We start from the raw sequence: 15809 nt of genomic DNA on the forward strand, positions 1-15809 counted from the left end.
GCATGCTTATACTTTTCAGGAGATCCGATATTGTTCTATGTACAATCCTTGTTTTATTGCTTGCATGCAATATTCTAATTTTCTGAGATTGTGGATTTGGGGTTTTCATGAGATGTAAGCCATAATCATCACAATTATGGCAAATCACGGCTTGAACTATCTTGCTTTGCATGTAATGAGTCTATCTCATATATTAGTTTCACCTTTTAAGTTGCATTAGTGAAATAAATGAACTTTTGCACGATAATCAAATTCTCACCTGTATTAGTTTAAGGGTGTGCACACTTATGTAACCATATTATTTATTTTTACTTCTCTCCACCTAAAAGATTGCAGTTTGTTGTTTAACTGAGTTGTACAGTTTACAGGTCACATTAAAAAAGGTGGAAAAATATGATTTACCTTTGTCTCATTTTTTTTTACATCACAGAAAACTGGCATTTTAACAGAGGTGTGCAGACTTTTTTTTATTTCCACTGTACATATAAAACTAAAAAGCCCCTCAACTCACACAAACAAATGGGGAGAAGGAGGGGTGTATAAGTACGAAGTGTGACTATCTGTACTACATAGAACAGACCATATACAAAAAAAAAAAAGTATTTTTTTTTTGCTGGTACCTGCTCCCACTTCCTCGTTCCTCACTTAGGCAAGGATGGTATTGTCCTCCTGCCTCTTCCACCCGAAGCCTCCTGGGATAAATGTCACACATCCCAGGAGGCTACAAGGCCAGTGTCACAGTAACATATGTCTCGTGTAGTAGAGGGTTAGCTGTGAACCGACTCTCTAAATGAACCACTTGCTGACCAGCTCCTATAGAAATACAGCAGCAATGGGGCTCTGTCCCGCAAAACGCTGTACCCATAAGGCGCTCCTTTAAGAGCCAAAGCAAGCGCATGCACGCTGCATGGCAGGGAGACACGGTGCGCGTGATCGCCACCGGCCACCCGCGATCGTGGGCGCGAGAGCCAGAAAGGGGAATTATGTATGTAAACACACAAATCCACATTCTTGGTGGGGATAGCTTCCCCCGCCCCGGGAGAACACAATGGCTCAGTGGGAGGGATTCCCTGTCAACACTGTGATGGGGGAATCAAGCAAATTTTTTTTTTTTTTTTTTTTTGCTGTATCTTAGAGACATTTAATGTGGCCTGGTGACACCTATGTTAAAGTTCTTTTTTATATATATATATATACACATACTCACACTTGTTTTACTAGGCCGACACGGTATAGAATGATTCATGAAGCTCGGTATTAGGGCTCTAATGACAATTTTATTTAGCATTATTAAGAGATTAACAAACAAAGGGGGGAGGTAATTTTGACATTAATTATAGTATGCACACTTGGGTATCCTACCCTCCCATTGCTTGAGGAGGGGAGGTGTAGTATTAACAAGGGGTGGGGGAGGGGACCTTCTTCCCCCCCCCCCTTTTTTTTTTTTTTTTTTTTTTTTTTTGCTTTTTGCCCTTGCACCTTGGAGGTATTTAATGATACCTGGTGACACTCATGTTAAAAGTACCTTTTTATATATATTAACACATTTTTTATTACGGTGTATAGTGATTTATGAAGCTCGGTATTAGGGCTCTTAAGATAAAATTTTTTTTTTTTTTTTTTCCTTTTTTTATGTGGGGCAATATTTGTCACAAATAGAGATACGTACACAAAAATTTCACTAAGGAATGTTGAGTAACACGTAAGAAACAATTAGCAACTAGTCAATTAGCACATTTGTACTGTAAGTATATTTATGATGTAAGGTTTTTCCCCCCTAGGGCTGTGTCCCAAGAGGATCTAATACAGGGGGTTGGTACTATATAGTTAAGGGGGGGAGTGGCTTGGTTATTACCCCGTAAAATTATTATTTACCTATTTATTCATTTATTTTTTTATATATATATATTTATTTATTTATTTATTTTTTTATTTTTTTTTATTTATTTATTTATTTATTTTTTTATTTATTTTTTTTTTTTTTTTTGGGGTGCCGGTTGTTTTGATTCCATTTTTTTTTTTTTTGAGGGAGAGAGAGAGGGAAGGAGGGACATGTGTTTGTGAGTCTGTAGGATGTGTAAGAGGAAATGTAGAGAGGTCACTAGACAGGTCCCAAAGGGGTGCCCAGCAGGGCGGGGTAGGAAGAGGATGGGGGGGGAGGGGAGGGTGGGGCTTTGTGGGTGGGAGGGGAGGGAGGGTATGGGAAAGGTTAAAGGGAGGAGGCAGGAAGCGTATGATGCTCGAACTAGGAGCTGTGCTGTTGGGTGGGCTAGAGAGGAGTGGGATGGCCACTTGCCTAGGCGGTAAAATAAATGTTGAGTACCTTATTACTATGGCATCTCGTCTAGATGCAGGATAGATTACTGACCATCACCTCCTGGAATGTAAGAGGAATGGGGGACCCAATTAAGAGATCATCTGTTATGTCACTCCCGGAAGATAGTACGCCGGGAATGATATGCTTACAAGAAACACATTTGATCAAGGATTCAGTTTCATTACTGAATAGCCGTAAAATTCAATCCCAGTTCCATTCGGTCCATTCCTCTTACTCAAGGGGGGTGAGTATATTGGTGGGGAGGGGTGTGACGTTCTCTTGTACCGAGTCTCAGATAGATGACCAGGGTCGTTACATATTTCTTTCCTGCCTAATTGAGAACAGCCCATATGTTTTGGCGAATATGTATATCCCCCCACCATTTAAGCTAGATGTGTTACACAAGCTCCTTGAGTTTACACTTGATAAAACAGGTGTTCCTGTCATAGCTGTAGGGGACTACAATGAGGTCTTGGATAGCAGCATGGACAGATTTCCACCTGGGAAAAAAACTGGGGAGGGGCGCCTAGCTCGGTTTTTGGAGGAAATAGGGATGAGAGATATATGGAGAACTTATTTTCCCCTGGACCGCCAATACTCGTGCTACTCCAGCTCCCATCATACACTTTCCAGAATAGATTTGGCTGTTGGTAGTGAGGAGGTAATACCACGGGTAAAGAGAATATATTATGGCCCCAGAGGGGTCTCGGACCACTCCCCTCTGGTGCTAATAATAAAGATTGGAGTTAAAGTCTCCTGTAAAGAATGGAAATTTAACCCAGGTTGGCTGGAGTTAATTGGTGATGTAGAATCTTTGGAGGCTAAACTAAAAGAGTACGTACATATTAATACAGGATCCGCACCGACGGGAATAGTTTGGGACTCTCTAAAAGCCTTTATGCGAGGCTTACTAATTCAGCAGGTTGCCAGGGTAAAAAGAGAAGGGAGAGAGCAGGAGGGTAGGTTGGCCTGTGAGACCACTCAGGCAGAATCGAGGTTTATCGAACAACCCACTCCAACTATGCAGGAAGCATGGCTGACAAAACAACTAGAGTATAGAACCGCCATTCTGAGAAGTGCTGAGAACAAACGAACTCTACAAAGACAGTGCCAGTTTGGCGAGGGAGAGAAGGTAGGGAGGATCCTGTCACTCCTGAGCAGAACTAACTCCCCCCCGTCAAACATCCTAGCAATAAGGACAACAACGGGCGAAATCTCTATGGATGGCCAAGTGATTCTACAAACGTTTTGCGAATATTACAAGGAACTGTATAGATCTAAAGGGGGGGCTGGGAGTGAAGCTATGCAAATGTTCTTTCGGAATATAGTAGTTTCTACGTTGCCTGATGAGGGCAGACAGGCCTTAGATGCACCAATCACCTTAGGCGAAATCCAACAAACTGTAACCGAGATGCCAAACCAGAAATCCCCTGGCCCGGATGGGTTACCTATCGAGTTATACAAGAAATTTGGCGATATTTTGCTTCCAGAGCTGTTAAAGGCTCTGGAGTGGGCTGAACATGGAGGTACACTTCCCCGTTCAATGTCGGAAGCAACGATTATAGTAATTCACAAGGAGGGGAAAGAAAAATTGACGCCCTCATCTTACCGCCCAATTTCTTTGTTAACCACCGATGTTAAGATCCTAGCTAAAATTCTAGCAAAACGCCTAAACAGATTCATTAGTAGCCTCATTCACCCAGACCAGTCAGGGTTCATACCAGGCAGGGCAACATCTACCAACACAAGAAGAACGTTTCTAAATTTACAAATACCAACGGATAATGAAAGACATAGAGCAGTCCTATCTCTCGATGCCGCAAAGGCATTCGATAGCCTGGAATGGAGCTACTTATGGGAAGTATTAGAGAAATTTGGTATTGGACCCCGCTACATAGGATGGGTTAAACTGCTGTACGGCGAGCCAAGAGCCAAAATTAAAATTAACAACGAGACGTCGGAAGTTTTCCAGTTGGAACGAGGGACGAGGCAGGGGTGTCCTCTGTCCCCCCTTCTGTTCGCCCTCGCTATGGAACCACTTGCAATAGCAACCAGGGCGAGGGAAGACATAATGGGGTTCAGGAGACACCAAGGAGAAGACAAGGTTTCATTATTCGCAGATGACATCTTGTTCTTCCTAGGGGATGTTGAAAACACTCTAGATAAAGTGATGCAATTGGTAGTTGACTTTGGTAATTTCTCAGGTTTGACGATTAACTGGGAAAAATCTGCCCTCCTACCACTGGATGATCCTGCCAACTTCCAGCTCTTGCCAGGTACCTCCCGATTAAGTGTGGTCACAAAATTTAAATACCTAGGGATTTGGATAACGAAAGACGTTTCCCAATATGCAAACTTAAATCTCGCCCCATTGTTATTAAAGTGGAAAAATCAATGTGATATTTGGAAAAGACTCCCCTTGTCAGTAGCAGGACGATGCAACCTAATAAAAATGTTGTGGCAGCCACAATTATTATACGTCCTCCACAATGCACCTTTATGGTTAGGATTTACATGGTTCAAGAAAGTAGAATCACTATTTAGAGAACTTATATGGAGAGGTGGCCAAGCTAGGATAAGCTTGCAAACACTCCAATTACCAGTAAAAGAAGGGGGCATGGCGGTTCCACACCCGAAGCTATATTTTATTGCGTCACAATTGCAACATCTGGCAGGGTGTGGAACCGCTGAGAGAGATGGCTCCATCAGCCGTTTGATGTTGACAAACAATCCTCACAAACTGCTGGTGGAAGCCCTAGAGGCAGATTTCTTCCCCGATAAACATCTAACAGTAAAATTAGCTATCAAAGTATGGCACACCACAAAGACCCTATTGGGGTACATTGGCCTAACAGAATTCTCACCTCTATGGAAAAATAATAACCTGCAGGAAGTAACAAGTATAGAAGAATCAAGTGAGTGGAAGAGACAAGGCATAACCCGCTTAAAGCACATATTTGAGGGCAATACCCTAAAAACTTTTCTAGACCTAACTAGGCAATTTAATATCTCAAACAAAACATTCTACAAATACCTACAGGTCCGCCATGCTATTCAAGCACAATTTATCTCCAAACCAATTATATGGACCCAGATCCCTGTCCTTCTGAAGATAATCAAGGCAAGTACGGCCAAGGGCCTAATAGCACTAACATACAATAGCTTGAGTGCTAATGCGATAAGCAGAGCAGGACCGGCCAAGAGTAAAGCAGCGTGGGAAAGAGACTTGGGAATAATATCACCCGAACAGTGGGATAGGATTCTTCAACAAGGCGCATTGGTCTCAATTGCCCCAGCGCAAAGACTCTCCCACCTGTTCTTACTACACAGGGTATATTTTACCCCGCACAAAATGTTTAAAATGGGGTGGAGACAAAACAACGAATGCCAGAGATGCAAAAATAAAGGGGACTTAATACACATGGTTTGGAAGTGCCCCAAACTCTATAGCTACTGGAGGGAAATAGTAGAGAGGATAAATAAGGCATTTGGAACATCCCTTGATCCAGTGGCTAGGACCTGCCTCTTGGGGAGCATAGAAGACACAAGAGTCCCTCAAGGCAGCGGGGAAGCTATACTGAGATGCCTCTTCCAGGCACGTAAGACGATAGCCCAAAAATGGCAGGCGCAGACCCCCCCGTCAGTAGTCAACTGGCTAGCATCCATAAAATTAACAATTTCAAATGAAAGAGTATACTTTACCAGACAGGGGAACTATGAGAAATTTGTAAGAATTTGGGGGCCATGGTTGAGGACGACGGGAAACCTAGTTTAGGGGATCCCGCGTAAACGATTCTAGAATGCCATCAGTCCCCGCCCCCCCCGGCATCGATGGTTGTTTTCCCCCGATGCCGGGGTGGGATTGCCGGGAGCGCCGTTAGGGCAAATCACCCCGGGGAACTTGTCTTCTCATATTAACACAAGGGGACTCGGTTAACAGAAAAGGGCAGGGGCCTCCTCCAATCTCCTCTTGTTGTCCTACACAGCAGATCTTTTAAAGGGCCAATACGCTTCCTTAGGTAGGGGTAGGTGGGGGGAAGGGGCAAGAATAGATGCATGGCTAGGAGATATAGCAGGCAACAGGTACCCAAGGGTAATTATGATAGGAGTGCGGGCAGTATTGGATGTAGATGCTGTTTCCCTTATTCTGTTTTTCTTTTTTTTGTTTTTTCTCTTGGCCCCTCCGTATTGTATGTACTCTTATATGGTGTAACACTGTTACCTGATGTAATATGTGCCTGCTGTACTAAGTCATTTTAAAATCAAATAAAAAAACAATTAATAAAAAAAAAAAAAAAAAAGGTGGAAAAATATGATTTACCTTTGTCTCATTTTTTTTTACATCACAGAAAACTGGCATTTTAACAGAGGTGTGCAGACTTTTTTTTATTTCCACTGTACATATAAAACTAAAAAGCCCCTCAACTCACACAAACAAATGGGGAGAAGGAGGGGTGTATAAGTACGAAGTGTGACTATCTGTACTACATAGAACAGACCATATAAAAAAAAAAAAAAGTATTTTTTTTTTTGCTGGTACCTGCTCCCACTTCCTCGTTCCTCACTTAGGCAAGGATGGTATTGTCCTCCTGCCTCTTCCACCCGAAGCCTCCTGGGATAAATGTCACACATCCCAGGAGGCTACAAGGCCAGTGTCACAGTAACATATGTCTCGTGTAGTAGAGGGTTAGCTGTGAACCGACTCTCTAAATGAACCACTTGCTGACCAGCTCCTATAGAAATACAGCAGCAATGGGGCTCTGTCCCGCAAAACGCTGTACCCATAAGGCGCTCCTTTAAGAGCCAAAGCAAGCGCATGCACGCTGCATGGCAGGGGGACACGGTGCGCGTGATCGCCACCGGCCACCCGCGATCGTGGGCGCGAGAGCCAGAAAGGGGAATTATGTATGTAAACACACAAATCCACATTCTTGGTGGGGATAGCTTCCCCCGCCCCGGGAGAACACAATGGCTCAGTGGGAGGGATTCCCTGTCAACACTGTGATAGGGGAATCAAGCAAATTTCAGAAATTCACTATGTCTATGGCCGTCCTTAGTCTGGTTTGGATTACACAGTGATCCCCGCGCTACAATGGACCACCCGTGGAGAAGGAAGAATGGACAAAAGTGATTGTTTTTAACCTGAAAACTTCAGAATTTTATTAAACTCCCATTAGGACAAACTACAGCCTTGAAAACAAAGGATTATCCTGCGGTAAAAAAAGGAGCAATTAAGAAGCTCCGTTTCATGTTACTACTCAATGTATGAAAACTGCATAAAATTCCTCTATATGTATTATGTGGACAGAAAATCATTAAAGCATAACAAGTGTTCAGTAAGAAAAATAACAACTGCGGTTTTAAATAAATAATAAATAAAAAAAAAGCATACACAATTTTTAGCCAGCCGTAACTTGTTCCACGCTCCATGGCGCCCCCGGGACTGTCGAGGCCTTTTGGATTTTGTGTCGCCGGGCTCTGTCTAGTGCGGAGGTTGTGGGATACACTAAATGCGCCGTGACTGCTGTTACTGCCTGTGCCCCCGCTTGCACCCCTAGGGGGCTTCCCCTGATTCAGTCTGGGGGAACACCTCTCCTACTTCCACATGTGGGCAAGAGATGGGGAAACACAGTGTGGAAGGTTTGTGCATGAGCTAGCTCTAGTCTCATTGGACTGGCTTTGCTCCCAATTCGGCCGATTCCCGATGGTCAAGTGGCGCTACAGACAACTTTATCCAAAGTTTGACTCATTCCATTTGACCTCCCTCCTTCCTGACCCCATTTAAAAGGCTGTGTATGTCTGCAGACCCTATTTCCCACTCTAATTCTGTGCTCTATGAGATGTTGCAGTCTGCGGAGTCCCAGAGTAAGCCAGTATACGTACGAGAATGGGAGAAAGACATGTGGCATACATTTACAGAGACTCAATTGAGTCATCTATATCATCTTACCCACAAGAGTTCAGTGGATACAAAGATGCAAGAAAATGGCTTTAAACTGCTGACTCGCTGGTACAGGGTTCCGGTCACCTTGGCCAAAATGTATCAGACAGCTTCTGATGCCTGCTGGAGGGGATGTGGGCTTCGAGGCACCTTCCTACATATATGGTGGGAGCCCTTCTGGTAGGACAGCAGGGCCCAGATAAAAGCTATTTTAGATATAGACATGCAAGAATCCCCATTGCAGTTCTTGCTTCACATGCCATCCACTCCTCTTAGCATCTACCGTAAATCGATTCTACTGCACCTTTTAAACGCCGCCCGATTCCCATACATTGGAAATCGGCCCATGTTCCTGGGTGACCCCGACTGGGTACGTTTGGTCAACACAATTATGGCAGCGGAGGAGTGGATGGCAAAGTGTAAGGACAGACATGACAAGTTCTACACTACATGGGCCACGTGGTTACATTATACGTCTAATACGGTACAAGCACCAAAAACTGCAATTATGCTCCCTCTCCCCCTTTCCTTAACCCCCCCCCCCCCTTATCTCGCTTTGAGTCATAATAGACACAGCACTCACGGTTCTGTCTCTAATACATGAGAACGCAATCCTGGCTTGATACAATGGTTTGAAAATACACACCCCTCAGTTTGGGTATAAATTGATGAAGTCATATGAAGCTGGCTACCGAATGTATCAAAGGGCCTTTTGCACTTGTGGCCTATGCCCCCCCCCCCCTCCTTTCATTTATTGTCTCATCTTTGTTTTTCTCAATGTATTTTATACTAAAAATATAAACTATAAATTATACAAAAAAAGCATACACAAATAAAACAGCCACAATTGGACCCTGCTGTAGGAACTTTTAAGAATGTAACTTCATCTGCCATAATTCCCCAAGACATACCTCATCGTAACCAAATAACCAAAGTCTTGGTGTTTGATAATACTTGTCATATGTGATGTAAAGGTCATAAGTCCTGGTTTGTAAGATGGAATCATCACCCGCAACATCAGCTTTTTGTTTGCATGCTTCTGCAATTTTTGCCGTGTCCACAGTTGCCTAATTTGAGAAGAAAAAAAAAAAAAAAGTCAACTCTCCCATTGCAATAAATGCTAAAATAATAACGGATACAACATTCCTAAATACAATTCCCCCCATGCACTTCGAAAAAAGCTGCAGATACACATATAGAAATATTTCACTCAGCCTGCAAGCTGAACGGATTTAACAAGTTCTTTCATCAACGCCAATAGCATGGATGGATGAATCCCCCCTGACTGGCAGTTGTTTTAAAATACCCAAACAGTGCCTGCATCTGGTTGGATGCAGGTGCTGTTTAGCAGACAATTTTTCAACAGACTCCTTCGACAAAAGTTGATTGAGCAATTGACATTTGTCAAACAGAGCAGTGCCAGCAGGCCATACACCACTTGAACCTGAGTACAAGGTGGTTACTGAATGGCAGAGGAGTGTCAACACGCTTGTTTGGGCGCGGGAGAGGGAAGTTTCTCCCGCCTCTTTGAAAGAGGACACAACTTACTGTATATAGTCAATACTACTACTGTACAGTGCATTGTGGTGTCCCCAGTAGCCAGACAATTCTATTATATTAATAAATAGGGAACTCCGCGCTATGGTAATAAAAATATAAATATATTAAAGAAGCTGTTCCCCTAAAGTGGTGTGAAAACAACTTTAGCAATGTGGGGGGTGTATAATAATAAGGGGGCGCTAATAGTAGGTGATAAATAAAATAAATTCCAAATTCTAGCTTGAAACAATATATTAACTATAAGGTCAACAATATAATAGTAATTTAAAGTGCAAGTGCTTATATAATAACAATATCAAAAAATAGGTGCAAACAGGTCCAAAAAATGCAGCAATGGTCACTAAATGATATGCATTGGTAAGCCCATGCATCAAATGGTTGACTTGAGAGTAGACACCATCACCACGGAACAGATATCAAACTGGCGACACCTGGGTGAAAGGTAGAGGTAAGTGCCTACTTACCAGACCACCATGACCCTTCGTTTGAAAAAAGGATCAGGTGGAGCTTTAGTACAGTTGGTGGCCTAAGGTCTGTACTGGTACCTGGATGTGACTGGCCAGGAATGGACTCCAACAGAAGAAATTACCATGAATAAAATGAAGAAAAACGGACCATAGTGAAGTTCTGCGATTTATTGTAAAATAGATTAAAAACAAAAGCAAAATGGCCGCTTACTTGTGCAAGTGCCGAGATCTTGGCACTAAGAAATCAAGCGTGTTACAGCTAGATGTGATGTGGAGCACCAGCTGCACTGTGTCTCACTCTCGTGGGTAGGTGTAACGTGCGTTACACCGCCTTTCTGTGACAAATCTGGAAGTAGCTGAACGCGACCAGGAACGCCTCGACGTACGTTTCATCTATTGATGTCGTCAGGTCCTGACGACATCAATAGATGAAACGTACGTCGAGGCGTTCCTGGTCACGTTCAGCTACTGACGATATCAATAGATGAAACGTACGTCGAGGCGTTCCTGGTCACGTTCAGCTACTTCCAGATTTGGCCCACATTTCACAGAGCCTGCCTTCTGATCTACAGAAGTGCTGAGTGGAAGTGGGGCTAATACAGGAATGGCTGCTTGCAGGCAGCAAGGTATCATGGGATATATAGTCCTTAGTAACTAGGGTTGTCCCGATACCACTTTTTTAAGACCGAGTACAAGTACCGATACTTTTTTTTAATCTCATGTGACAGCGGCACATGTGTCAGAAGTTATTTTTTTTATCTTTAACAATTTGTTTTGAATTTTTTTATTATAATGCTTTATTTTTTTAAGGGGGGGTGTTTTTTTTATTTTTTTATACAATCATTTTTTTTATTCTTTTTTTTTTATTAATTTTTTTCAGCCCTGTTGGGGGGCTTTGGTGAGATATCAGGGGTCTTAAGAAAACCTCTGACATCTCCCCTTTTACACAGAGAAAGGGACTAGGGACACATGTTCCCCAGTCCCTTTCTCAGCAGCATCAGCTGCGCTGAAAATGAATGGAGTGAAGACAGCCGCTTCTCCTCATTCATAAACTGAAAGATTGTAATCACAGTTTACAATGTGTCAGTTATGTGAATAGACAGAGTCAGTGACCACTGACTGTCTATTCGGAGCAGTAAGGAGCCGGATTAACCGGCTCCTACCCCACTCTCCATCCTGACAGTTCCAGGGGGTGGAGGAGGAGCACGGAGGGAGAGAGAAACACGGGGGGGGGGGGGGGGGGGGGGACACGGAGGGAGAGAGAGAGAGAGAGAGAGAGAGAGAGAGAGAGAGAGAGAGAGAGAGAGAGAGAGAGAGAGAGAGAGAGAGAGAGAGAGAGAGAGAGAGAGAGAGAGAGAGAGAGAGAGAGAGAGAGAGAGAGAGAGAGAGGGGGGAGGGGGAGGGGGGGGAGGAGGGGGGGGAGAGAAGAGGGGGAGGGGGAGAGGGAATCACTGTATCTCCCTCATTTGCATATTTGAATAGAAAATCAATGGGAGCGCCACATGCGTCCAGCGTAAATATGCGCCCACGATACGCCGGCGTAGACAAGTTACATCGGTCGGATGAAGCCTATTTTCAGGCGTATCTAGTTTTATGGGCACGGCGCATAGATACGACGGTGCATATTTACACTTACGCGGCGTAAGTGCTTTGTGAATCCGGGCCTTCCCGTCTAATGTGGGCCACAGATGTATAGATTTTCGTATGAGGATTTTCAGTTTAAAGCGGGAGTTCCCCCTGAAAAACTATTTTTAACATTAGATCTTCTCCGCCGCTTCCGGGTATGGTCTTCGGGACTGGGCGTTCCTATTTGATTGACAGGCTTCCGATAGTCGCATACATCGCGCCACGAGTAGCCGAAAGAAGCCAAACGTCGGTGCGGCTCTATACAGTGCCTGCGCACCGACGTTCGGCTACTTTCGGAAAATCGGGACGCGCTGTATGCGACCGTCGGAAACCTGTCAGCCCATACCCGGAAGCGGCGGAGAAGATCTATCTCTAAAACGGTAAGTACTGCTTCGATTTGAAAAAAAAAAACACCCGATTCCCCTTGACAAAATGAGCCTCAATCTAATGTTAAAAATTTACTTTTTGGGTGAACCTCCACTTTAACAACTTCAATACTGGGCACTTTCACCCTCTTCCTGCCCAGGCTTTCAGCAATGTCACACTTTGAATGACAATTGGGCTGTCACGCAACACTGTACCCAAATGAATTTGTAATAATTTTCTTCACACAAATAGAGCTTTCTTTTGGTAATATTTAAAGCAGAGTTCCACCCAAAAGTGGAACTTCAGCTCATCGGATTCCTCTCCCCCTCCGGTGCCACAATTGGCACCTTTTCGGGGGGAAGGGTGGACAGAATACTTGTCAAAGACAGGTATCTTTTCCCACTTCCGGGAGTCCGGTCCGTGGCCCGTGATGTCAGCACGGGGGTTCCCTCCTCCTCCCCTGGACCAGTAGGAGAGAGGAGCGGACCTCGCGCATGCACATTAAGGTTACCGACATGAAGCCGAAAGGTTACACTGCCAGGTAGCCTTACCCGCAATGACGGCATCAGCACCCGACATCGCTGGACTCCAGGACAGGCAAGTGTCCATTTATTAAAAGCCAGCAGCTGCAGTATGTGTAGCTGCTGGTTTAATTTTTTTTGGCCGGAACACTGCTTTAATCACCGCTGTTTTTTTTTTTACTAAAGAAAACAAAAGAATACCAAAAATGTTTATTTCCGTTTCTGTCAGAAAATTTTGTAAATAAGTAATTTTTCTCCTTCACCATGTGCGCTGATGAGGCTGCACTAATGGGCACTGATAGGCTGCACTGATTGGCATAACTGCTGGGCACAGATTGACCTCACTAATGGGCACAGATTGGCCTCACTAATGGGCACTGCTGGGGCTGCATTGTAATCAGGGCACTGATGATCAGTCTCCTGATTACATTTTCACATCTTCCCTTTGAGGAGATGCCGCTGTTCGGCTCTCCTCACCTCACACTGTCAGCGTGGGGCGAGAAGAGGCAATAAATGGCACTTCCTTGTTTACATGTGATTGGCTGTGAATGGACACAGCGGATTACATGGGCAAAGAGCTGCAGCTCTTTGCCGAGATCAGGGTCACGCAGTGCCCAAATAACACGGCACATTCACGATCGATGCTTGCCCACACGGGCGCACAATGCAAATATTTGCCAGCACACCACGGATCAACAAGATGGCGTCCAAACAGATTTTTTTATTGCATGATCGCATCACAAAGTAGTGCAACGTTTCGGAGGCGCGCAAAGGCCCCTACGTCAAGCATGTGATGTGGGCTCTGCGTGGCTCGAAACGTTGGACTACTTTGTGATGTGATCATGCAATTAAAAAAAAAAAAAAAAATCAGTACCTTGTCGATCTGTGATGTGCTGGCAAATATTTGCATTGTGACTTTTTGAACCAGTTCCCAGCTGGCCGTTGCTGAAGCACCCAAATCCTTTTGAGCTTTATCCAAGAACGTGTGGGATGGAAATATGGGGTATTTAGATGGCTAAACTGAAAGCCGTCATATGACGTCGTCCCAGAATGGGAGCCGCTCCACCGTCATTTGACTGTGGGTGGGTAGCAAGTGGTTAAGAAGGTTGGTTTGATTTTCTTATTGTTAGTGGAATCAAAATTGACATTCCTTTTCAACCACAGTGAAGAGAAAATTTTAAAGGATTAGGATGGAAATATTTTCTCAAACAGCCAAATTTCAGTGTATGTGGTTTTCATTCCAAAATCGAATGTAAAAAGAATGCGAGATTTTTGATCGACATTTGTCCGGTCATCGAATGTACAAAATACGTTTTATATGAATGTATTTATTTATTAATAGTAATTATTAATATGTTATTTCTCGCTTGAAAATATACAAGTGCCCAGCCAGCATTACAGTGGCTCCACTCTACTGAGGAGCAATGAAGTCACCTTAGGACAGCATGAAAATGGGTGGGAACTAATGCGCAAACCAACCTAACAAGGGCACAAAGACCTAAACTAAAAAATGAATAAAATAACTAAGCAGCAGCCACGACTAGTAGTGCTCACACACTGGTAACAGATAAAAAATGGGGGGGGGGGGGGTGTAATGGCGCTTGCAAACATAGAAGTGAATAAATATTTATAAAAACAATACCAATAGTGAATAATCCAGAAATAGAATGTGAGTATATCCGTCCCCTGCTGAGGGTCTAAATATGTTCCACTCTGGGTCTTTAACCAAGAATACCACCCAGCATCAATCACATAATGTGGAGGGTAATAAGAGTGAAATAATAATAAAGTCAGGTAAACAAATGTGCCAATGACAGCACAGTGTTGATGAGGTGAAAGAGTAAAATCACCATAAAGGAATTCCAGATAATAAAACCAATAATCAATCATTTAAACATAATTATGCAATGTGAAAATCCGTAAAGTGCTTCATCCATTAAAAGTGCAATGTGCAATAATCAATGAAATAAATGGTGAATAAAAGTCCAAAAAAAACAACAAGCGGTTTTGTAGACAAGGTTCCTGAAAACAATTTCAATAACCATGCAGGGGTGATCAGAACCAATAAAAATATAGTTTCCTGCAGTGAGAGTGTCCCATATAATCCACCAAGGGATCAAACACAAATAAGTGTCATAAATAATCGAACATATATATATAAAAGATATATATATGAAAAAATTAAATTAAAATAATATTAATAAACGTGTCCAGTGCACAATCGTGCAGAAGTGAAATAAAATCCAAAAATAAAATTCAATCATAGATTTCTAAAGTGCATAGGTGCTCCACTCAAAATGAAAAGTCCACAGGTAATTACTTCAGTGTATGATAAAACGTGCACACGTGCTTGTGAACACAGACGCCCGGCTTTCCACAGTGTAAAGATGTTTTTACCAGCCCCTTACCTTGAAGAGGCTTTTTACAAGCCTATAAAAATGCTGCTCAATAACGTGTCCCACAGCCAGCCTGCTGATCCAATCCAGTAAGAAGGCTCACAGAGTCACAGCGATGGCTCTCAAAACAAAGCACAAGGAAGCCTCCATAGCATATAATCATTTGACATTTTAATGAAGTAAAAACAAGTAACACTCACAGACAGTGCTGTACAAACAGCGTGTGTAGTAGCATGCGTCTCTGCTCTGCGGCCGCGAGCAGATGACGTCACCAGCAACCCTCCTCTTCCTCACGCGTATTTTGACAACCTATGATTAAGTGACGTTGGTTGTCACGATACGCGTGAGGAAGAGGAGGGTTGCTGGTGACGTCATCCGCTCGCGTTCGCAGAGCGGAGACACATGCTACTACACACGCTGTTTGTACAGCACTGTCTGAGTGTTACTTGTTTTTACTTCATTAAAATGTCAAATGATTCTATGCTATGGAGGCTTCCTTGTGCTTTGTTTTGAGAGCCATCGCTGTGACTCTGTGAGCCTTCTTACTGGATTGGATCAACAGGCTGGCTGTGGGACACGTTATTGAGCAGCATTTTTATAGGCTTGTAAAAAGCC

General features: G+C 43.5%; 1 protein-coding gene across 2 annotated transcripts in view; it reads right to left on the bottom strand.

Moving 5' to 3' along the window:
- The window catches only part of ATG3 (autophagy related 3), a 105121-nt gene that overhangs the window by 19536 nt on the left and 69776 nt on the right, over positions 1 to 15809 (bottom strand). For both annotated transcript variants that reach the window (XM_040338053.1, XM_040338052.1), the window contains exon 10: positions 9170 to 9325. In XM_040338053.1, coding sequence (XP_040193987.1) covers positions 9170 to 9325 — 156 coding nt within the window. The remainder of the gene's footprint in view (positions 1 to 9169; positions 9326 to 15809) is intronic.

Source organism: Rana temporaria, chromosome 2, assembly GCF_905171775.1.
Source record: "Rana temporaria chromosome 2, aRanTem1.1, whole genome shotgun sequence".
NCBI classification, from domain to species: Eukaryota; Metazoa; Chordata; class Amphibia; order Anura; family Ranidae; genus Rana; species Rana temporaria.